The sequence below is a fragment of the Perna viridis genome, chromosome 2 (genome assembly GCF_037379345.1).
Source record: "Perna viridis isolate PV_CMFRI_1.1 ecotype Kerala chromosome 2, ASM3737934v1, whole genome shotgun sequence".
In the NCBI taxonomy this organism is placed as follows: Eukaryota; Metazoa; Mollusca; class Bivalvia; order Mytilida; family Mytilidae; genus Perna; species Perna viridis.
In genome coordinates this window covers 36410939-36436562 of record NC_142446.1, presented here as the reverse complement: position 1 = coordinate 36436562, position 25624 = coordinate 36410939, and the positions used below count along the sequence as shown (strand labels likewise).

Sequence of the window (25624 nt, the reverse complement as noted above, 5' to 3'; positions counted from 1 at the left end):
AATGGTTGCTAGTGAAACTTTGCTTTGTATTTTCTTATAATGAAGGAAAGGGCGAATTAAGTAGAACAATGTTAGATATGGCAATATTCGTTTTGCATAATAAGGTTACAGTGTTCACACATGAGCAGGTACAATGTTTTATTCATTGACGATTGTTAATGTTGGGTTTCATACATGGCACGTGGCGAGTGCTACCGGATATGTGTGTAAGTGATTTTACGGAATATAATATAACTTTTCTAAAAAATAACGTTTAATATCTTTATCAAATATGAATTTGATGTTCATTCACGCTACTGATATGAATGAAAACACCTGATACATATCGGAGTGTTACGTGTGTTTGTTGACATGATTAAAGTGGACAGAAATTTACACACACAAGCCACGCCCAATAAGTCGCGTGCTGCTCATATAGCAATCGAAAATTGACCACTGTTGTGGTCTCAAAGCCTGTTAAGGATGTCATATTAGAATGTTTAATTGACCACCATAAGCTACATGCAAGTTAATGACATCAATATATCATTAATATCCATATATACAAACTTTTTTCAATCAATTTGCTTTTTTCCAGCTTCCTCCGAACACAGATTTAACTGAGAAATAGTAATCCAGGGAAGCAGAATTTTAAGAGTAAATTCAAGGAATGCAATACAGAGATAAATATTAGACAGGTAAAACAGACACACACAACAACGAACAATAAATAAATACAATTTACCTATAAAGAAACCAAAGTAAATAAGCAACTTGCATTGCAATAAAAACTTGGAGCATGAACCAGGTTCATTTGTAGGGTAATTTCATTCTGCAGATGGATACATTATAACGATCCACGATTTCATGATGACGACCATAAAACTTCTGCAGTTATGTCTTTAATCTTGTAGGAACATAACCTTGTTCCAAAATCATAGCTCTGGTATAATGTATGAGTTGTTATATGAAAACTCCTTACGCTGTTGCTGAAGGGCTGTTGCCACAGATGAAAGGGAAATTTACAATCCGGAATGAAAAGTTATCGCATTTGTCATATAGTTTGATTTATAGCTATTCTTTTTCATCGATCTCTAATTGTAGGCCAAGATATGAGGCTTACTTCATAGTGTCTGTAGTGTTCTCTATCTCAAGTTCTTTTGGATAGATGCGATGTATCAAATCCTAGAAACTACGATTGTTCAACGATAACACTTCATCTTTATAGCGGAAACTGGGATCAGATGATCTGGTAAATGATTTTTTTTTTGACATATCAACTATAAAGTCAGCCTCAAAAGAGTGACAGAATAGGTCAGCGAGTAATGGAGAACAATTTGTTTCCATTTGAATATCGATTGTTTGTTGAAAAATGCGTCCACTACACTGGAAAAATATGTTACCGATAAAAAATTCGAGCATTTTGGAAACATCTTCTTCAGTATATTTGGAAGATTATGTGTGATAAAGTATGAAGAATCTCTACCAAGTACTGTGTATCGGTATCTAGGTGTAACGTCTTTTCTGCAGTAACAACGATGTATAAAGTTTTTGAGTCGGGATTTTTACATAGTTTGGGGAATAGAAATATAAAGGGTTCAAAAATCAGTAATGGGTGCTAAAGAACATGTTGAATGTTATTCATAAAATAATTCATAAATGTATATTTGGCTACATGAAATAAGCTCTTAAAATGACCGGTACGGCACAAAGTTACCGGTTTAGATAATATTTTATGTAGCATGTAGCAGCATATGACCTGTTTATATTAACAACATTTATTGAATACGTTTCCCTGAAAGGTGCAGGAGTGACTGTTGTCATCAAATCTTATTCCATATAATGCGATATTTAAAAAAATTAAAGTAAATTCGTTTCAAAAAGTGCTTGACTTATATAATTCAAGAATATTTACATCTTTACTTTACTGAATAACTAAAAATATAAATGTAAGGAAACGCCTTGAACCATTGTTACCCTTTTAAATGTTATGTAACAGGAAATATGAGTCAAGAAGTACTTTTTAAAATCAAGGTTTCAACTGAAGTTCTATTGTTCGCATTTGTCCTTGATTTTAAGTCAATGTCAATACTAGATCTTCATTGTTTTGCATGAAATCTACAATTGTAAATAATACAATTTTTACAACGCCCTCTCGGTGATAACCTTTCTTCGTTCCGAACTATACACTGTTGTCTTTCACCAGAGAGAGTGGAAAAGTGGTATATTATCAATGACCCAATACAGCACTGAATATATTATCAAATAATTGTCATGGATGCTGAATTTAAGGGCTTCTTGTATTTTCGTTTCTTGCAATTTTGTACATTCTGAGGAGACTTTCATGCTCACACTAAACGGTTTCCTCTCGAACATAAAGAAAAATGACATCTCAAAAAAGCATAACATGCTAAATGCTGGAATCGATCCTATTCCTAATAATGGATTGTATTAGAACATATGATGAACTTTTAAAAACAATTGTACAAAATTAATTTTTTATTGAAATACTAAACTAAACAAGTTGTTTATTGTTACATTAAAAGTGACAGCTTCACGGAAAATATCACTTAAACTGTAGGAAAAAACCTGCAAATTCATCCTATTACCCTGCTAATGCACAGACTGTTAGGACAGGACTATACAACATACTTTACTCTCAGCAAACAAACAGAGATATTTTTTTTATATTGTTAGATAAATCAGTTTTTTTTTAAACATGCAGGATTACAATGTCACGACTAGACTCAATGTGAATTCCACAGTGTCTCCATCGCTCACCCACTGTTTCGAAGTTTCGAAGTTAGCTTGCCTTTGTTGTATGATATTTCCTTAAATCCTAGAAATAAAAAATGTTACAGCCATACTAATCTGATGTCCTTGACGTAATCAAATCGATGACTTTTTTAAGAATATGCTTTGCTTTTTGTCTGTACCATTTTGCATTGTCCTTTTCCTGGAATAGTTACAAAAAGCCTTCCCCCTCAATGATTCATTTGCTTAGATAACTTTTGATCAAATATTTCAATAGTGGTAATAAATTTTGTAAGAAACGAGACAATTACAAGTTTGTAATGTCATGTTAAGGTGTTGCTCAGTGCTATGTTTGACTTAATGCTTAGTAATTTTTGTTGCAATAAAAAGATTACTCAGATTTTAAACATTTTAGTTATATGTTAGTGAAGACTTTAGAACACACAGATAACAAGGATGCAATGTATGTACGTTTGACATTGTCAATCTATATAAACGAGTTTATTTACATTATTTACAATACATACAATTACAATGCAATAGAGGTAGTAAATTTATTTCTCTCTAAAATACCAAGCAAAATTCAAATCCAAGTTAAACAAATCATTTTCTTCTCATTCACTTTTGCCTATTCAAAAGTCTTATGATTCTAGAGGTAATCAAAAGAATGTAACCCAGGGACAAAGACCAGACATGGAAAACAGACACACACATCAAGGGACATAAAATAACCCTATAATACATACAAAGTTACAAAAGTAAATGATTATCTCGGACTCCACCAAAAACTGGGAGCATGGACCAGGTGCACCGGAAGGGTAAAGAGAGGAAAGAGGAAAGAAAAAAGTATATCACGTTGAACAAATCAGTTGTCATGGTGCAGATAAATACACCGTAACGATCCACGAGTTCGTGATGACGACCATATAAATTTTGTAGTGATGATTTCAGTCTTGAAGGAACATAACCCTATTTCATAAACCTACCTGTAAGAAGTCTTGTGCGATACAAAAAGCCTGTGTAGTTTCGGAAGCTCTGACATAACGTATGAGTTATGATATGAAAACTCTATACGCAGGTGCTGAAGGGATGTTGCCACAGATAAAAGGAAAGTTGACAATACGGAATGAAAAGTCGTATAGTCTTGAAGTCGTTTGTCGTATAGTTAGTTCAATAGTTGTTCCTTTGCCATCGATTTCTTAGTGTAGGTCGAGATATGAGGCTGACAGTGTCTGTAGTATCCTTTATTTCAAGTTCTTTGGGGGTAGATTCCATGTATCAAATCCCTGAAACTAGGATTGTTTAAAGATAAATCATCTATATAGCGGAAACAGTAAAATGGGGTTCAACACTATTCACCATTCACAATTGCACGTCAGGGAATGTTTTCAGGTAAGGAATCTACAAACACACCTTTTGACAATACTGTAATTGTAAATCAAAGGCACGGTCATTCCTGAAAGGAGAATGCATAAAACACATATTACACATTTTAAGTGATATGTACTAATACTAATGATGTAAATATCATCTACAAAGTTGAATTAAGTTTCATGTGATCAAACAATCTCATTATAATTATATGCAATGGTCCGCTTTAGTAGTAGTATTCACATTTAAAAAAATATGCAAGGTATGGTGACTTACCGAGAATATGTCCACATAAATATATACACAAATCATATTCCAATAACAAAATGATTAATTAAGAAGACAAGGCTAAATAAAACTGACCACAGTCTCATTCAATTATTTGGAAGACTTTTCACAAACAACATAATTTGTGAAAGTATTTAAACTAAACTGATCATGCTATTTTAAATCCCAAATAAGATCGTTCAGAATGGATTCCACTTTATTTCAAAACAATCCAAACCAAATAAACATGCCCTATTTACAGTCAGTGACTCGTTGAATTAACAACAGTCACTTTATTTTAAAAAGTCCAAAGTATGAAGCCCAAGGATCAAAATTTGCCAAAATGTTTGTCCTCTTTTCATGTCTAATACGCAGTTTGTCTTTGAAGTGAAATTCAACAAGTCTCATAGTTGGACAACTAAAATTCTTGTCATGATTTTGCTGATTGACATTTGTTGCACTTTCAATAGCCAGGAAACAACTTGCAAGCTTTTCCCATTCCTGATTACGACCTTTTCTTTTTCTTTCCACATAGTAGCCTTGGTTAGGCCTACCCATCAGAGTTATCTGCAATTGATTGATTTTAAATGAAGCAATAAGAATCTTTACCACTTAATAAACATAAACTTTTTAATTTTTGTTGCTACATATATATTTTTTTTAATATTATGGATTTAACTTTGAAATTCAGGAATTCTTCATATTGTACTTAAATGGATGATAATCTTGTTTAGTTAATATGTGTGGAAGCATCTTTTATAACAAGTACCTGTGAATAAAACACGTATACTCCTTTTCTGCTTATGGTTAATTCTCCAGTGTTCATATCCATATGGAACTCTTTGCTTTTAGTGAACACAGTCCTTCTCCTTCCTTTCGGTTTTGTCCAATTCGCTAGCAGCCAGTTCTGAAACACCCCTGCAAAACGATCTGTAAATGTATATATCAAGATTTATTTAATAGTTTTTGAGCGTATATTGGCAATTATTTAAAAAGGACTTTATTTTTGTTCGTCGCCATCGCTTTTTATTTAATTCGTGATTTTCATTTCTCGTTTCCAACTCCAGAGTTATAGTTCCGAAACAATTTACTTTGTTAGAAGTGTAACAGAAAACGTGAATCGAAGTAACTATTAACGAATTCCTCTTTTTGATATTAATATAGGGTTTAATATGGAATGTTTATATTTTCAATTTGCAATAGATATAATAGAGCTTTGATTTGGAATGATAAAAGAATAAACATCTATATAGATTGTTCAGCATTGCAAACGTAATTATTGCCTCACTTTCCGGAATTGTTTCTTGCCTATACATTTTATGTAATTAGTTTGGTTTGTTTGCGTCGTCTTGTATCGTTTTTGTTTTGTTCTATTTTTGATGGTTTGTTTTGTTTTGATTTGATTTTTCAAATGTGATTTATACATTGAATTTAAATATTGACATATGGTATCCTAGTTTATCCTGGTTTTGCATGGAAAATCCTGAATTGCAGATTTTTCTATTGTATTGTTAACTCACTAATAGCCTATCAAATCGTATAAACAATAGCTCTGTTTGTTACGATAAAAGCGTTACTAATATGAACTGGCCGTATTTTGTAAAGTAATATATCATGTACTTCAGATTTATTAAATGGCAATGCACAAGACTTTCGATAAACTTGTTTTACATTCAACAAAACGTAATTCAAAAATATTTGGAAATTTACCATCGAAAGGGTTTTGGGTTAAGGCACTTCTGCCTTCATAATGGACTGTCCCAATAGAAAACTGCAATACAAGTTACTGTTTAGCATGCAGAATAAAACAAAAATCTTAGGAAACCATATCATACACAAAAACAAAAAAGCTGAGATCTTCACAGTGATATTTGCAATTTAATGTAATACATTTCAATGAACTTACACATGAATTTCATCTATTTAATTGTTGGATTATTCTAAAAATGAAAAATATATAAATTGCAATATGCTGTTTCATACATTAGAGTCAGTACCACTAAGAAGATCTGCTTATGAAAATAGCTTTATAAATTGTGCAAAAAGCATAATATGATCTATTATTCAGAAACCATTGCATGCGTTTTATATACATTTTATTGTTATAAATTTGTGAATGAAAAAAAATATATAAGATTTTGTTTTAAATTTTAGAAATCATTATAAATGATGCATTAGTTTCTGATAGTAACAGTATATTCCATTTAGTTTATATCAAATGCTGTTAGTAAGAGGTAATTTCGAACTACATGAACATTATTCTCGAGTTCTAGTGGTACGAATGTAAACTGAAATACACGAGTCTTCAAAAATGATTTATGCTTACATTTGAATGGAATCGGAATCAAAATATTAAACTTTAAACAATAAAAAAAAATCTGCCTTTAAGATTATGACTAACAGCATTTCATAATTCTCAATTCTATTAAACTTTCATCTGTTAATGCTGGGGAAAATAACCAAAATAAATCTGATTACCCTCTGGCATATGTTGGCCACCTAGTCCGGCAACATGAACATTAAACTCCTACAAACGAAATATTTATTCAATTTATACAAAACTAGAACGGATGATAGAAGCATCACAAAAGATAAGGGGCTTTAAATCGTTGGCAGAGTTCCGGTTTTGGACAATCCGTAAGTACGCGTAGAATATTTTGAAATTTTAAAAAAGAAACCACAATATAGAAAACATCTTAAAATAAAACCAGACTTTAAGTTCAAGTGAGGGTTGGTGACTAACGTATCCAAAGGATATTAAATCATCTGGTATTTTTGCAAATATGTTTAAAGAAGAGAAAAAAACATTTACCCGACAAATACTTTTTGTAATCTATAGTTAAGCGGTCGATTTTTTTAAGCAAAAGTCTTTTGTGCAAATTGGTCAAATATGATTTGTGAGGATTATTTCAAAGTTTACATACGCCTATGTGATATATTGTCGAAATTTCAATAAAAATATTCTGTACTTTTTAAAGAACATTAACATAAATTATTGATATCATTTTAGAAAAATTTAAGTCTGAAATTGACAGAAAAAAAACAACAAAAAATAAGCACAAAAACAATACATTTATGCAAAAATACCATTTTGAATACATTAATTTGCGAAGGTTTTATCTATATTACAAATGAAAATATATACCCTTTGGATAAGCTTCACCACCGATTCCTTCGACGTGAACCATATATGCCTGAAAGAAATTCTAGTTTGTATTTTCCATCTGTATCATGGTATGGTTTTCATTATCACGGGACACACGTGTGTAATTAGGGGAGTACTCGTAGAATAACATAAGACAATTTACTTGTCTATGCACCTGGTCCAACCTAGTGGTTAATACTAAGTAAAGACAAAATGTCAACCTATCTATTAGAAGTTAAATTTTACTTTCATTTTTTGTTTTGAAGCATTTGTTCTCCCATATAAAATGCAGTTGTAGCATCGCTATACCGTTACAGTAAAACAATTTGAATGTTACTTAAAGGTAATAGATGCAATACCACAGATACAACTTTATTTTCAATAAATTATAGATTCTCCATCACCATAGAGTGGCTTAAATTATTTGTATTTCAAGACGGTAAAAAAAGATTTCAACATGCAAAACAAAAGCATTTCTAATGTAAACAATGCTTGCAGTTTGAACGGAATTAGGTTTAGACACATTTTACTGTAACTTGGTCCTAAGTTAATAATCATACCATTTACAATTTGTATGAATGTATGAAAAAATAAGTCATATATAGAAAAAAAATGTTTCATGAATATTTACATAATTATTGGATAAGTATCAACACATCAGCTCATATGTTTTTGACGAGCGTGTTAAATGTGATTTAAAGTCAAAGTGGAGAATTTGGAAATCTAAAAAAGTATTAATAGAAGTTATTGGCTAAAGTCCACAAATATCAAGGTACTAATGACTTTACCCTTAGATGTGCTTTTTCATTACGCTGTTGAGTGGAAATGATGTACTAAGTAGATTACATTAAGTAATTTAACATTTCGAAGGACTGTTTGTCATTTCCATGAATATCTTCATTGAAAATCGTATTTCAAACAAAATTACATGTTATTAAGTCGCCAAAATGGAGTTTTGCTACTTATTGTTTTTGCTTCTTTTCTTCTTCTTCTTCTTCTTCTTCTTATTATTATTATTATTATTATTATTATTATTATTATTATTATTATCATACTTCTTCTTCTGCACGTAAAGATTTCCTGGCGATTTCTCGGAGACGGTTTATTCGATTGATACCAAACTTGGCTAAAGAAATCAAGAATGCTCAGGGGATGTGCATGCTGCTTCCGGAATCGGAATCTAAAAATGTCGATTTCAAAACAAAACCCCAAAAAATGAAAAAAAAAATCTGTTAAATCAGTGGAACTTATTGATTATATGAAAATAACTCAGAACACTGTTATTGACTTGCTGACATCATAGGCGTAATTTTTTTTATAGAAGGCCGCCGTTTTTCCAGATGGCTGCCAAAATCGGCAAAATTTCAACATTGTTCAATTTCAATGAATATTTATATCTAGAGTAAACATAACATTCTGTTCTGAATTCAATGGCGGCTTCAGCTTTTGTCACAAAGTCGTCTTTTTTTCAAAATGGGCGCCAAAATTGGCAAAATGTCAACATTGATTGATTTCTATGACAATTGACTTCTAGTGTTAACATTGCATCCCGAAATCAATGGCGGCTTCAGATTTCGGCCGAATCCGACCATTTACCGGTTTTGGCGACTTTTGTGTTTTGCTTGCAAACACAGTATCACTTGTTTTTCTTCTTATTCTAAAATATAAAAGTACAGCCTGTATTTCTTAAAGAGATCCACGGGCATAACTTTTAGCAGATAGATATAACTGTGATTTTTTGTAGATGAAAAATTTGTTTTCCCATGGTACAATTTGAAACAAACTTATAATATAACCGCCCCAACATTTTTCATCTATCGTAAATCCTACATGGGAAAAGTTTTCTTTGACGTTTATCATTGTTTTATTTAGACAAGAAAAACATTTTAGTAGTCCAAGCTCAAGTTATCAAATCGGTAATAGTTAAATTCATTGATGTTTACATTTTACACCTGTCTTAAGTTTGACCTTGATATATATACACACAGACATATATAAGTAAACCTTCATTATCAACAGGGAAGTATCTTCCATTGGATAATAATTAACCAATCAAAATAACTCGAAGTAGAATTTGCTATCAATTCTATTTTGGAATCATACTGAAGATAACTCCATATCATGTCTAATAATCCCAATTGAATGTAGTTAATGTACCCGATAGAAGCATTTGTTGGCATAACTTTTATCCACTTTCTCCACACGAAATAAAGTACTTTTATCACATTATATGGATAAACAAGGTTCGATTCTTTTGAATTGACAATTCAGATTTAGTAGGTTTACTGAAGTGGGACAAATCTAGATGACCAAGTTTAATAAATGAATAGTGAACTATCATGACTCTATTGTACCCCTGTTATAACGCTTTGGGCAAGATCATTAATCACATTGAACATTTTTTGTAAGACCCTATTACACTGAACATAAAACCCAAAATATGATAAGTCGAAGTGGTTACAAGAATTCCCAGATGTATATTTATAATTGCAATAGCTACTGATACAGGTACTTTTTTTTTTAAATCCCGTATTTTAAAATCTCAATACAGCGACCGTTGTAATTTTTGGGAGTTTGATAATAAATTCTTCTACTAAAAACCCGCTGAAATTTTGTGATTGTTTTTTCATCATTTATTTGTCAAAAGTAAGTGCATGTCCGTTCCAGTACTAATACGATAAAGGTGGTTAATCAGCAAAATATATTGGTTTGATTTTTTTTTATAACGAACGGATATTATGTCATTTACTATGAAACACATAAAAAGATCATTTTTGTCATCAACATATGGCTACAGGTTAATACAAAGAAATTTGAAAAAAAAACTTTTACTGTTCAACATATGTATCACTTAAATAAAAAAAAGGCTAATGATGCTCATTCGTCTAAAATATACAAAATATTGCATGCATACAAAAAGAATATTGTTTTGACCTCACTCATTGTACTGGGTTGCTCTTCCTTATTAAGGCTTCCACGAAATGTACAAGGAAGTTCCCCGTCGTACAATATTAACAGATAAGTTTGGACAAGGTCCGGGTTGAATATTATACTTATTTTTATTCTATCTGTGGACATAGCTGTCATGTAAAAGTAAGTTTATAAATTCTGTTCATAGCTGGTTTACCCTCTTCTTCTTTTCAATAAGCGGCTTATTTTTAGCTGTGGAGCTTATCAAAATAATATCCAGTGAATGCAAAATTAAAATATAGACCCTAAGATTCTAGGTTAAATGGTTTTTGTCATCGTAAAAGGTTTTTTCAATGATTGATAATAATATATTAGTCTCAATATATTATAAAGTAAAAATAGTAATTTACATTTATTAGTAATTGGTGATTACATCAGTTACTTACTTCCATCAATAATGGTGCCTTTTTTAAATTATATAGATATATGTAAGTTTTATTATTAATTCAAGCGTTCTTATTTTTCAATAAACCCAAAAATGAAAGGCAGACCAGCCATACAAATATATCACACTTTCCCATTAATTGATGCGATGGTTACGGATATATAATTACTAGCATTTTTAAATTAAACAATTTATTCTATTTTTGTTATTTCTATTTGAATTCTTATGGCTTTAAATACTTGCTTTAAATGTTTGTCTCTATGAGCACATATAAAACGGAGGGTTGTTTGGTACAATCATATGTTACCTTCTTTTTCTTTAATTTTGGATTTGCATTTCTTTTCATACGAGTGTGCACTATTGGTTGAAATTTCTCGTTCAAATTGTCATTCTACAAATAGAACATTATTTTTTTTTAAACTCAAATAAACTTAATATTATGATTAAAGAATGATTTCAGATTCTGTTAAGGTGTTTTTGTTTTTGTTTTTATTTTGTTATTTGTTTTGTTTTGTTGTTTGGTTTGCTTGCTTTCTTTTATTGCTTTTGATTGATTTGAGGCTGTCTTTTAAGTGTACAATTTCGAACCTTGTAATCCCACCATATTTCGTTCTGTAATATAGTTACGTGACTAGTATAATGATGGCACTGTTTAATAGTGTCAAAAACACGTTTCTTGCCTGAGTAACAAAGCCTCTATGATACCAAATTTTGAAGATGAAATTAAAAAAAATAATAATAATAACGTATCATATTTCTTTGGACTACTCGAATGGACCCCAGTACAATTCTCTTCGGGAATTACAACAAAGAAGACTTAATTTGAGTATTAAAGACAAAACCTGTCGTATTAATTATCATATTGATATTTCCAAATTTAGAATAGGTTAAAAAAAATTTAATTAAGTATTGAAATAGGTACATCACAACCGAGTTGTTTTATGGTAAAAGTATACCTCATTTTTGCAAATTTGTCTTTATTCTATATCCAAAATGTTAAGAAAAACATGGATTACTGTACGAATTTTGAAATTGAACAGCTCATTTCATACCTGTAACAAATTTGACCTCATTTATGAACTTTTGTTCGGGCAGGTAAAACAGATCGAAAAACAATTTCATTTACAATTTTGTTAAAACATATAGGACATTATATTGTATTTCGGGCTTTAACTTTAACGACGATGTTTTGTTTTCGTAAAGCTTCACCTTGTTCTTTGCACCTTTTTATTTAAGTTTAATTTTGAGTACGTGTTTCATTGTTCATTTCTTACGGATAGAAATTTTGTGCTGTGCTGGCCTATGAAAAGACCCTAATCAAATTAGTTCACGTATGCTGTGCACCGATACTTCTGAGAAGTCCGATTGTTTTTTTGGTTTTTTTTTTTGTATATTTTGCAACTGTCTGTTGTCTTTGGCGGATTTTTTCTGTCGTTGTTGTTGCTGCTGTTTTTGTTAGTTTCCTAGTTTTTAGTTCAAACTGCAATATGATTCACTTCAATTTATTTCTCGATGCTTTATCCTTAGCGTATATTAACTTAGCCAAGACCTTCTCCATCCAAATACAAATTTTGCTGTCACTGTTATCTTTGATTGCACTCATAATAAACCACTTCCCTTTATTTTTATGCTTGCTTCAAATGCATGAAATCAAATATCACATAGTTGACCTTAAAATAATGACGTTAAAACAAAACAGAGACAAACAAAAATGGGAATCAATAACCGAAAAGAACCAATTGAAACGCATTAATTGTTATACACAAATTGCCTCGTTAGGTGCACATGGAACAACAAACCTCAGAAAAAATTATGATATGACATCATAAGTCAATAGAATAACATCACAATAAAGCATTTGGTCTACACCGACATCTTGTGATTTATATTGCAGCATTTGCGTCTTGTATGTCAGAATATTTTGGTCTACTGGTAAGATATAGAAAACAAAGCAATTAACTTTTGATTCCACACTTTTTTATTTAGGTACCTGCTAACCAAATTGAACTTTATTTTATATAATTTTAATTTATTTGTCTCTGTTTCACGCTGCAAAATCTTGCATGAAGATCTTTACTTTAATTCATTGTATTTTTCGATTGTTTTCAATTCTATAACAAAAGTGCACAAACAATGTATACACTTTGTACTAAAAAAAAACTACATTAAAAGAGATATAATATCAATTTTCATTTCTTCGAAATTGAAGTACATTAGACTGATACAAAGAATATTTAGTATTATTTATTTGATAAACAATTAAGACCCACTTAGTTAAACTGTAAAATGGTTTACTTTCATGAAAGAAATATTGGAGTACCAAAAAAAGTTTTTAACCGATCTATGATTTAGGCATTTGTCATTTTTTCAATTTCATAAACAATCGGCGATGTTTAATACCAAATTAATAGAAATGCTTAATAAACAAAGAAAAGGGCAACACTTGTGATTTTAGTAGGTTGTAGGAAAATTACTAATCGAAGTCTTTGTAATAATTTATTAAGAGAATCTTCAGTAAGAAGCGTTTGTTACTTTAATACATGGTATTAGTACTATAAAAGGGTCTTAAACAAGCTCATTCTGCAGGTGCGCTTGGTTCAATAAAAGTTTATTGAAAACTTTCGTCCATTAATTATGTCTTATGCTATCAATCTCAGGAAACTACAGTGATACTTAACAAATATCTAGAATTTCTAATGGCAACGCTTATTCAAATGAATCATGAGTCAACTATAAATAAAAATAGACGTCAGTCGTAACGTCAGATATGAATGTCTCAACAGAACGTCACATCTCGTCAAGTCCAAATATGTGTTTTTCCTCGACTTCAAACCAGCCGTTGTTCTTTATTGATTTCAACTTTCTTATTTTTATTGTGTGTTTTCTTTTAATATATATTAATGAGACAATTTTAATTAGTTATAGTTATAATACTTATAATTCTCTTTTTTTCTGATTAAGAAAAGACCTTTCGATTTCATTTTTAAAAATTTATTTAATTCATCTTTTTTTGTTAATAACAAAAAATACTATCATCTAAACTTTGTTTCATTGCAGCTTTAGAAGATTCACCACAAAGTATTTTTGATTTTTTTTTTGGCAAAATATGACTGCGCCTGAATGTCCATAGCTCTGGTCCATGGTCCATGCTCCCAGTTTTAGTGGAGTCCGAGTCCCTCATTTGCTTTTGATACTTTGTATGTATGTATGATTTTAGTTACTTTATGTTCTTTGTTGTGTATGTCTGTTTTCCATGTCTGGTTTTTGTCCCTGTATTACATTCTTTTGGTCACCGCTATATCCTTGGTTCCCTTGATTACTCTTTCTGAAATAGTTAATAGCGCTCAAACTTTGCTTTTTATATCTGTGTCACTTACATTAATGTTTACTTTGATGATTAATAATTTCTAGAAAAGCAGAGGACGCTTACCCTACCGGTGCACCTGGTCCATGCTCCTATTTTTTAGCGGAGTCCGAGTTGCTCATTTACTTTTGTTACTTTGTATGTATGATTTTAGTTACTTTATGTTCTTTGTTGTGTATATCTGTTACTTTATGTTCTTTGTTGTGTATATCTGTTTTCCATGTCTTGTCTTTGTCCCTGGAATACATTCTTTTGATTACTGCTATAACCTTGGTTCCCTTGATTACTCTTTCTATTTTAATGAATGTGAAATGTAATTATCATATTTTGCTTACATTGACAAAAATAATTAGATGGTTAAAAGATTAAACACAAACAATCTATTCCCCCTTTGTTTCGTATAAGTTTAGGTTCTATGGTACAGTTTTGTTTTATCTGTGTTGAGTCACGTTTAAAGCATTGTTTATGTTTTATTGCTGTGGGTAGTGAATTTCTACACCTCAACTGTCAGTTGCTTTATGACTACTGCTAAGATATAAGTATGTTTGAACTTTGTGTTCTGTTGTGTGTGCGTGTGTGTGTGTGTGTGTTTATTTTTTATTTTCTCGGAGGGGGGGTTATTTCTTTGTATGTTTTCTTTTTTATAATTTTGAAAATGTCAATGCGGTCTACTTACGTCATATGACTGCTTTCCCATGTTTAGTCTTGACTCTTGTAGTGCCATTAATTGAAGTTGTAGACTCTCAATATCTTGCTGCAAAATTTGAATATGATCATTTTTTGTCACAAGATTTCCAATAAGTATAGCGTTCACAACAATTGTTCCAATAGCAAAGCAAGAAAAAGTAATGTTAAATATCTGCTGTTTTGTACAAAGTTTGCATTGCAACCTAGCAGCGAGAATATTACATTTTTCACAAACTTCTCCCACAAAATGTTCATGCATTTTTCCAGTTTCGGTACACTTCATATCCATTTTTAGCGTGTAGACAAATCCATTCTATATTATACAGTAAATACGCTAGCATGTAAGAAAAAGCTAACCTCGACATAACTGGTCTAAATTTAGTTTACTATTGAGTTTATTTAGTTCATCCGATATAATAGGAGAGGTTTTAATATAAAAATAGACTTTACATTATATTAAAAAGTTGCTTCTAACGCAGTTTTAAGTAATGATACATAACAATTTATTTTTGGAATAAATTGTTAATTTTAAGTATTTGGCGGCCGTTTGGCAATGCTACAATTTTACCTCAATTTCGGAGAAACGTATTGAGAATACCGAGAAAAGCTGTAACGGGGGAGGGAACGACGAACTTCAATCAAATATAATAGACAGATCCGACAGATGTCATAAACTTATAGGTCTAGTCGATGACACAGGAGATTTCTGAAAATCCTGGCTGAATTCGTGGAAGCTCTGAATAGCTGAAGACCTTGTCCTACATATATATCACTAACTACTCATATGATCCTTGGTTGTTTATGTTAAATTCTGAATACCCTGGTTGAATACAAAACAATTAGCTGCCCTAACCCGATAGATGTAAAATATATGAAGCATTTTCTTATATTAAATGTGAAAGAAGAATATTGAACATTAATTCATATTTAGACTATAATTAAGTGGAGATTTGAATGTTGTGATGTTAAAGAACCGTGAAGATTACTTTTAGTAATCGATAAATATATTTATTTTTAACACACTATTCGTTTACAGTATACACCCAACGTTTTGATAATTTGCCATCTCATGGTGTAAATAAATACAGTGAACAGTATTTAGTGATTGTCTCCCCTTTGACTGTATAAAGTTCAGCAACTTTATGACAGTAATTAATTGTTACCATGATTAAGCATATCTTAAAATAATCAGATGAACTTACAAACTTGTAAACAATGATTATGCTTTAAACTTTATAAAAATGTATTATTATTCTTATTTATTTATGTATGTCCTAATTAATGTTCGATTGATGTGGTTTTTTTTCGAAATTCGATTTAGCGCTAAAAGACTATACTTAGTTTGAATTTAAAAAAAATCAGAATTATTCATTCAACAATTATTCACACTGAACGAAAGCTAAAGTATTAATTTAATATCAGATGACCTATTGTTGTATAATGATGCAATGTATTAGCTTGCAAAAAAAACAAAAAGCATCTAATTTAATAAATTATAAATTATGACTTAAACCAAACAAAAATATAAATTGGTCTTACTAAATCATAGTTAGATTGTTGAAAGCTAATGTCAAGTAAATTAAGACTGCATAATTGAATAATTGAAGTACCTTTAACAAGGCACGTACACGGTACTCGTTTGACTATTTTTCTTTGTCATTATAGAGAGTGACGAAAACTAGAACGTGTCGCATTCGAGAGTACTGTGTCACTGCTCACAATGTCTATCAAAATCAAACGCAGAAAATGTTAAGTCAAGGTCATGTTCTGACTTATATGGACATAAAGTGTTTTGTCGAGTATGATATTGTCGATACTAATGCTTGAACGACCTGCATAGAAATGTTATATATAGCTGATTAATGACACTAATCGATTCTTGTTTTCTGTAAACCAGGTTTTCAATTCTCTTATTGTATTTGCTTATATATATTTTGGATATTTGAGTGTCTTAGTTTTTCCTTCAATTATTTGTGGACTTTTTTTAACATTTCATTCATAAATCTTTTGTTTTTGGAAAATTTCATCATTTTATTGTAGGTACATAGAACACTAGTTTATTTGTAAAACAACCTAAACGTTTTTCAATTTCTTTTTTTCAAAGCCATTAGTAAAACCTGTATACGTATGATTCCTTATACAAATCGTTAATAGTATTCACTCCAGAATATTTAACGAAATGCCTTTAAAAGAAATGTATATGATTTTACTTTTGATCAACAGTGTGATCATTCATTTCCATGTAAACCTATGTTATAAGCTTTCCCTTCCAAAAATCAATTGTTATTATTTACCGTATTCTCATATTCACATTATCGTTATCATGTTACATTTGCAGTTCATCGTTCGTCTGCTCTACTTTTTTACAAAACAATTATACTTCGTTAAGACAAACACGTCTTAAGGAGGTAGACCTAAGGTAAGGAATATAACTATTGAAATCAATGATATGTTTGTATCATATTCAATTTCACAAAAGCCTCTCAAGCTTTCGTTTAAAGCAGAATAAAATCAGTCCAAGTTAATTAGATGCCTAAATAAGATTGATGTAAAATGCAAAATACAAATGTTCCAATGATATTTAAGAGTTATGTTCCTTACCCTAGGTCTACCTTAAAGATTTTTATAAACCAAACACTAATCGAGCAGGTATCGAACAGGAATTTCTAATCAAAATCATCGATCAAACTCTTTTTTTTTAGTTTGAACGACAAGAGTTCAATTTACAGATGTAATCAATGGATTACCAGTCGATTTGTGAATAATAAGTAGTAAATATGACCTATTAGTTATGGAATAATATAGATTTCAACCTGCAGAGACCAGCAGTTCTTTAAAATATTATTTTAATAGCTTATACAGTTTTCTTCTGTCATTGTGATTGTTCTAAGAAATAGAATAATTCATACTATTTTAATTAAAAGGTTAAACATTACTTTGGGTACGACACTTTGAAAGTGTAGCACTGTAAAGCACTATAGACATCTGGCTTCATCAATCTAGCTGTTATAGAATTAACTCCTGTAAAAACAAAGCATTGCTCAAGATATGAATTAGGTCTCAACTGACAATTCATGAATGAGAAAATAAATCAAAATGAAAAAAAAAGGATTATTTTTGCATTTCGTTTTGAGATACTGTTATACTATATAATTGCACTCAACTTTTGTCATTTTTTTTAATCGAATGGTAATTGATCATTTATTAATTGTTTATAAAAGAAATATGTTTCTATTATATCTTCATTCAAGCAGCTACTATGTTTGCCAACAAAAAATGCATGGCTATTAATGTTTCATTTCTGTTAAATACAATAACGCCAGCTTGCCAGATCTTGCAACAATTTGACGGTTTTATGTTACAATTATCGTTAGTCTGCTTTAAAAGAGGACCGATTGGTTTGGTTAATAACAACTACAATAACGCCTTGCCTTGGTGCTCTTTAATCCACCATAAAACATGCACATCAATCCATGGGTCTTCCTTGTTATCTTTATTTATTAAATAAGTCTAAAACGAAAACTGATGTTGCGCATTTTGTAATCATGACAAATAACATTCTATGTATTATAACCATATTAACAAAGTAATTAATGCAAAAGAAACTTTAGAAATTGTTTGGAGGATGAATACTGTTATGCTTTCTTCCCTCTGAGATTTAAACAATTAAATTAAATCAAATTCTAAATGATAAATATGTGTTAAAGAATTGTTAGCATTGTCAATGCATTGTTTTCAATATAGTTTACCTTAATTACACTACTTGTTTTTCTACATGCCAAATGTTACACTACATAGGTAGAAAACCATCAGTATCTGTTTAATGGGCACCCCATCTTTATCCTGTCCTCTTAACAAACTTAGGTTTAAAAAACACGTCTGTAGGCATTGGATGTAAATTTCAATAGTGTCATATATCAAATTTCTAAATTTGGTAGAACTTTTTTCATATGACGCCATGACATACTGACAAATTAACAAACTAGAAGTTTCTTTGATAAAGACCTTTAGAACCGATACTCTTAAATTCGAACGAAATTTGCATTGATTCTTTGATTCAAAAGTGATATCTGGGAAAAAAATAAAATAAAAACAAGTAGTTCATTCATCAGACATAGTTACAATGTTTTGAGTCGTTCATATTAGTATGTATATAAGTGGGCTTTTTTTACACAAAAAGTCAACCTAATGCATTTGAAAAAGAAGTGAACTCATTTTTTTTCTTTTTTTTTCAGATATCAAAGGAGAGCATCGGGATTAATCTGTGATTATTGGAACTTTCAACAAATTTAACTAGTAATTGGCGTTTTGGAGTTTGTGTTTATATGTGTTTATATGTGGAAATCTATGGAAAAAACCTTGGGGTAGAAATGATTTTGACGAAACGTTCTTCTTAAAGATATATTTAATATTTTATGAATTTGCTTGGTTATTTCCGAAAGGAAATTAAGTAAAATACTCACTTTTATGATTGACGTTATTTTCACTTATGTGACATATAAGTACAAACATGGACAACTCAGTATGTATCCTGAAAAGAAAACAAACGGCATGATCATCATATATCAAATAAATTAACAAACGAAATCTAAACTTTACTAATACACTACGTTCATATTAAATTCTTTATACGTGTATTTTTATTTAAAATTTTATCAAACTTTTATTGGACAAGATGGTATTTTTCTAGCAGAATAAAAAACTGCATCTTACGGTCTGAAAAACGGATATGCTGTCATTCTGAAAGCGTTGATTTATGTAGGAGTTACTACAAAATAAATATATCGTGTCACTTTAAGAAGTTCGAATTTAAGGAATCCGAGAGATATGAGGTTCAAATGTTTTATTTCAGAGAGTATCAAGTCATTATTAAAACAACATAAACAATAAATCGTACAATCAAACGTAAAATTGACAAAGAAGTAGGTTACACCGAATTTGAAACGTCGAAATTCCACAAAAACAATGGCAAATCTAAGCTGGGACCACCTGAAACTTCTGACACAAGCCATTATAGAACTGTGAATAGAGATTAAGTGTAAACATGGAATTTGTAAAAGGTACTTCAACCCTACCCCTTTTAAAAGGTGAAAAAGTAAAACCACACGAGTCTATTTGTCTTCCATGAACGGTGAAAAAAATTCCACACTCGGAGTCTGATTCAAGTGGACCCTGAAACGACATGCCTACCAGCTCAGCGAAATGTGTAACACACAATAACTTAATTACAAATTAAAAAATATCTAAATTACACAAGACTACCCATTAAGGGCAAGAGATTTATAACCTTGGACAGGCACAAGTGATGCGGAGGGGTTTTGTAATTAGTATACCTTTCAACAAGCAAATCAAAACAAGAGCCTGAATCGCTCATCTTCGAAATTGTTTTTGCCTTTTATTGGCAATAACTCTAATTAAGAGTTGTTCAACAATTTTGACTCAAGGAAAACTTTGGTACGATTTCTCATAAGGATCATTTCATCAATTGAAAGTTTCTTTTTATCTATTATAGTTTTCAAGTTAATGGCTGAATACTGCTTAAACATCATTTTTCACTTTCAAGAACAATGACTCTAATACAGAGTTGTCCAACAATTTTGACTCAAAGAATGCTTTGGTACGATTATAGTTTTAAAGATATTGGCTGAATACTTCTAAAAACATAATTTTTCACCTTTCAAGGGCAATATCTCTAATAAATAGTTGTCCGACAATTTGGACTCATAGAAAACTTTGACACGACATATCATAAGGATCATTTCATCAATTGAAAGTTTCTTTCTATCTATTATAGTTTTCACAATATTGGCTATTGGCTGAATACTGTTAAAACATCATTTTTCACTTTCAAGGGCAATAACTCTAATACAGAGTTGTCCAACAATTTTGACTCAAAGAAAGCTTTGGTACGATATATCATAAGGATCATTTCATCAATTGAAAGTTTCTTTATATCTGTTATAGCTTTCACAATATTGGCTAAAAACTAAAACATCTTTTTTCACCTTTCAAGCGCAATGAGTATAACAAGGAGGCATATGACAACTTATTATAATTATATATAAACCTAAAGGCTCTAGAGAGTCTGGTAAGATTAAATCGTCTATCTGTGCCTTCCAATGGCAATAACATCTTTGTTAATAAAAACTTATGGTAGGCCTTATAAATGATGAAGATATTATCCATCTAATTTTCTTTCTAGCTGTTGTGGTTTTTTAAATGATGATAAAAACAGGATAAACAAAAACGAAAAAAACAAACAAACAAACAAAAACAAACAAAAAAACAAAACCAAAAAAAAAAACAAAAAAAAAAAAAAAAAACACATACAATTTTTTACCATTCAAGGGAAATAAATCTAGTAAAGATTCGTTATTTAAATTAAGGGTCTATAAAATAGCCGATGTAAGGACTATTTCATCCACTGAAAGTTTCTTTCTATTTGTAAAAGTTATAAGGTGAAAACCACAAAATTCGTTGTTTTTGGGCTTCCAATGGCAACTTACGACTTTGACAAAATAAAAACTAATGTAACCCGTATCATAAGAATCATTGTCGACAACTGAAGGTTTCTTTATGTCAGTCACAGTTTTTAAGTTATAAGTTAAAAACTACAAAAATCATCATTTTTTTAACTTTCAACGGCAATAACTCCAATAAGGAGTCGATCTCAACTATGTCCAAATGAAAAGATTTGTAGCGCTCTCCAAGCAAAAGAATACAAGTCACATTAATTTTCCAGTATCTCTTATTGTTTTTGAAATATGTGTAGAAATTGTTGACTTGAGTCCTGTGGTCTGAAAATAGCAACAACAGAACTTACTTCAAAAGTAAGGTTTAAAATACTGTCATAAATTCGATATATTGCGTCCATTTGAAAGAGTGATAATTTTTATTTTGATGTTGATAATAAACTTTATCAAGTTTAAGATAAAGTTTACAAAGCATATTGCATAACTCCGAAACTTGTGAGTTATGCACAGTATACTTTTAACTTTTACATAACATGTGGTTATTGCAATCTATATAACAAGATCCAAATAAAAAAGGTAAAAAAAAAGTGCTTAATTTTGATGTAAATTGAACACAGAAATTATGGTTAGAATGTTCGAATGATTAACAAATGCTTCAAATGGGGCAGCTTGATACGAAAACAGAAGTCAAACCCTGAACAGTTGGGCAAGTATTAACAAACCTCAAACTTGATACAGCTTCGAATTTTGATTACCACTACATATTTGACACAAGATAAGAATTTGACAACATTCGCAGTGGTAACTTTTTGACCCCTAATTCCTGAACGGTTTCAATCAAAACCTCCAAATTCAACCCGAACCTTCCTGTGGGGGTATTACACATTTTTTTCCAGACCATATCTTCCCTGTATCAATTATGATCCGATGTAGCAGTGTAGTGAATAGAGTCGTCACAATTTGAGACGTTGGTATGATATTTAGTTAAATTTACATGTATCATTAAATTGATCCTCAATCCTACAAAACAACACCTAGATAAGCTGTCCTGTACTACCATACATCGTGTGCTTAGTTACAAATCTACATTTATCCTACTAGGAGGAATGTGTTAAGTAAATGTTAATCTAATGGAAACCCCCCTTTTATGAATAGAGTCCCGTAACTTAAATACAGAAAATCAAAAATTGAGAACAATTGAAAAGGAACTGACACCAATGAATATAATTTTATATTCCGGTTTCATGATAATTGATGCAACCACTGTCGGACAATTGCGAAATCCCTCCTTTTTAATAAATAATTGTAAATAAATCTATATCATGAATCGGAAAATTACAAAAATTGAAAGGCAGCATACATTGATTAAATAAACAATTCACAAAAATTAACACAAGTTAACCCAATTTGTGAAAGGATAAACTTGATGTAACCCCTTGGATACGATATCAATCCAGGAAAATAACAATTTTATTATTAAAAGAAAAAAATTGAAAAACAGCATGTTTTCTATCTAGTTTAAAATTCATCTGAATCTACAAATGTCAAGTTGTTTGAAAAGACGTTGTTTTTTTTTTATTTCAAGCAGAGAACAAGTAAGCAAACTTCATGGTTATTTGAGCAGATTATTATTGTAAAATATTAATTATATTCATATTTAAATGACATCATTTGAATACTACAAAAATATCCCTATTTAGATCCGTATTAGGACATGATTTTGTCTTAGAAAGATACTTTAATTATGTATTCAATATACCTATGCGATAACTACTCATGCAAAAAGGAAACCAGTAAAATACTTATTTTACCATTTTCCTTATAGCTTATGTGAGGGATATTGTTATCATGTTTATGCATTGTTTTATCACAAATGTCATTGACACATACGATGACTAGAAAACGCGAGTTACATGTTTTGTTCGTTTGAATGTCATATATTTTATATGTTTTCATTTGTTTAGTTTTGTTTTGTTGAGCAATTTTGTTTCCCCTTACTAACCAAAAGCAAATCTTTAAAGGAATATTAGTTCCAGCATCGCGAAGTGTGGAAGTACTCTTCTGGCGTTAATTTTAATTTCGCTTGTGTTATAGTTCTGCTGTCCTTTTCCTTGAAACCAATGCATAGTGTGTTTGGCTTTGAAAGGCATATCAGTCAGTTAACAAAACAACTAAATATATAAGTACTGAAAACATGAAAAATGAAAAACAATTAATTTCACTCGCTCTCTTGTTATGCATGTTTTGGATGCAATAATTGCAATATATAGGCTCCATTTATGAAGTTTCTTGTTTTCGTTTCGTTTAAGGCCCTTCACAATTAGCCATACAAGTTATTGTAAACTTCCACAAATTTGCAACTCTTGTGAAAATGTCATATTTCATATTCCGAACTTTTATGTTGTTTTGCGTTTTCACCTTTGAAAAAAAATGGATTTCCGTGCAATGTTCTTTAAGTTATTTTAAATTTTCAAATGATGATAGATGGTAAATATGCCTTTATATATTGGAATGGACAAGTATATGAGCTCTCCCATACATCTCGTCTAAGAAAGGAATTGATATTTGAAATGTTCATGAAATTAATATTTTTTTCTTTAAGCTTTTAGTGAGAAATAATTCAAATTGTACACACTGGACCATATGAAATGCAAACATATGACAACTGTTTCACCAGTTGGACTTAAATATATGACAACTATTTCACAAGATGGACTTAAACGACTAAATATAGTGCTTCAAGACAACCAGACTGAGTATCTGCCAATTGGCATGTAGTAAATTCAGCTATACAATGTCGAAATTTCTTTGCAGGTGTGAAATATTTTCACATATAAACATAAAATGTTGTCAGCTGGTTTAGACTTAAACAGAATAGCGTTATTTTACATTATTTCATTTGACAGTGACATCCTTTTTAAGGGGTTAAATGTTTATTTGAAATATATAGTTAAAGGTTTCAGTATAATTTCAGTAAGAGAAATATCCTAAAATGAAGGGAGAACTGATAACTGACACTCCAACCATGTTTAATTTGAAATGAGCAACTATTACTACAAAATTACTCTGAGATTGTTACATAGTCGATACCTTATTGTATGTTATCATAAACATTGATAAATGAAAAAGGGAACAAACAAAATTTGATTTAACCAATATATTTAGTCCCTTGTTAATCTCTAATTACATCATTACAACGTACGTACAAGAATGTTAAAGTAGCAATAAGAATAACATAAAACGATTGACTTTTTATGTATGAATGTATGGTTAATTCCGTTGGAGCATGTTTATTTTTTTTCCCTAGTTCAATTATTTTTATATTGGGTGGTAATATGTTGAAACATATCATCAAAAAAGTTGCTCTCAAAAACTGTTGTAGTTTATTATCAATTGTCTTGTTGTTGATCATTGTTGTTAATTTTCATGAAGAATATTATTGTATTTATATTTTAAATCTTTAGTCGCGAATTTTTTATTCTCTGTGTGTGTGTGTGTGTGTGTGTGTGTGTGTGTGTGTGTGTGAACCCAATTTATTTAAAACAAGTATATGTACATAATTTATATAAAACTGGGGCTTGTGCAATAAATCAAACGGAATTATATTCATCATATGTTTACATATGAAACATTTGCTATAAAAAAAGTTATGCATGTTGAACGATTTTGTCTAGTTTCTTGAATGGAAAATGTAAAATGGGCCACTGAAAGTTTGTTTTTAAATCTTTTTACTTGTAAAAAAAACTTTGATGCTAAAGCGTAAAATGATTTCATAAATAATTTAATATTACAAATTTCTTTTTTTTCATGAATGATCTTGTCCAGTCATATAAGCAAGAGAGAATAACTTTTACAACCATTTATATTGCCAGCAAAGGTGAACAATAATATGTCTTTTGCTTATACACATTTTATATTAAAGAAAATTGACCATGAATGTCGAAAATACAGGGTAATCACCTCAACGTTTATTGGTATAATGTACTTGAAATGAACTATTAAATGCATCATAATGAATGCACAGTTATTTTTGAAACAAAATATTTCAGTTGTGGCAATATTGAAAAAAAAAAGATGATTTTGGAAAAATAACTTTTTGAAAATTTGTCTCTCTACTTTAGTATGCCTTTAAACGATATCCATGAAGAATAACTTACCTGGTGCGTTTTTTTTCACTTCTGCATCTCCTCTGGTCAACTGTTGAACAGAAATAATTCCACCAAAGGTAT

The 25624-nt window shown here is 30.4% G+C and overlaps 2 protein-coding genes and 1 long non-coding RNA gene across 29 annotated transcripts in view; 1 reads left to right on the top strand and 2 right to left on the bottom strand.

Moving 5' to 3' along the window:
• The window catches only part of LOC148624856 (uncharacterized), a 21201-nt gene extending 16678 nt beyond the window's left edge, over window positions 1-4523 (bottom strand). For 3 of the 5 annotated variants that reach the window (XM_088567861.1, XM_088567863.1, XM_088567862.1), the window contains exon 1: window positions 4381-4523. In XM_088567861.1, the coding sequence (XP_088423987.1) occupies window positions 4381-4397 (17 nt within the window). In that variant the 5' untranslated portion in view covers window positions 4398-4523. The remainder of the gene's footprint in view (window positions 1-4380) is intronic. The other 2 variants (XM_088567858.1, XM_088567859.1) reach the window with 1 other exon arrangement.
• LOC148624854 (uncharacterized) lies at window positions 3129-25624 on the bottom strand. 23 transcript variants are annotated; one of them, XM_088567884.1, is made up of 11 exons: window positions 25553-25624; window positions 19386-19453; window positions 18354-18432; window positions 17859-17943; window positions 16533-16646; window positions 14912-14989; window positions 11179-11262; window positions 10873-10890; window positions 6082-6142; window positions 5141-5301; window positions 3129-4938 (listed from the first exon to the last, which is right to left on the bottom strand). In XM_088567884.1, exons 6-11 carry the CDS (start codon window positions 14957-14959, stop codon window positions 4660-4662), a joined length of 651 nt encoding a protein of 216 aa, XP_088424010.1. In that variant the 5' UTR covers window positions 14960-14989; window positions 16533-16646; window positions 17859-17943; window positions 18354-18432; window positions 19386-19453; window positions 25553-25624; the 3' UTR covers window positions 3129-4659. The 23 variants fall into 23 exon arrangements, with proteins under 23 accessions (XP_088424010.1, XP_088424007.1, XP_088424009.1 ...); XM_088567881.1 differs by lacking the exon at window positions 16533-16646 and having other exon boundaries at window positions 17832-17943; XM_088567883.1 differs by lacking the exon at window positions 16533-16646.
• On the top strand, window positions 10436-19559 carry LOC148624855 (uncharacterized). The gene is made up of 2 exons (XR_015919793.1): window positions 10436-10609; window positions 19158-19559. It is a non-coding gene; the product is annotated as an uncharacterized LOC148624855 (long non-coding RNA).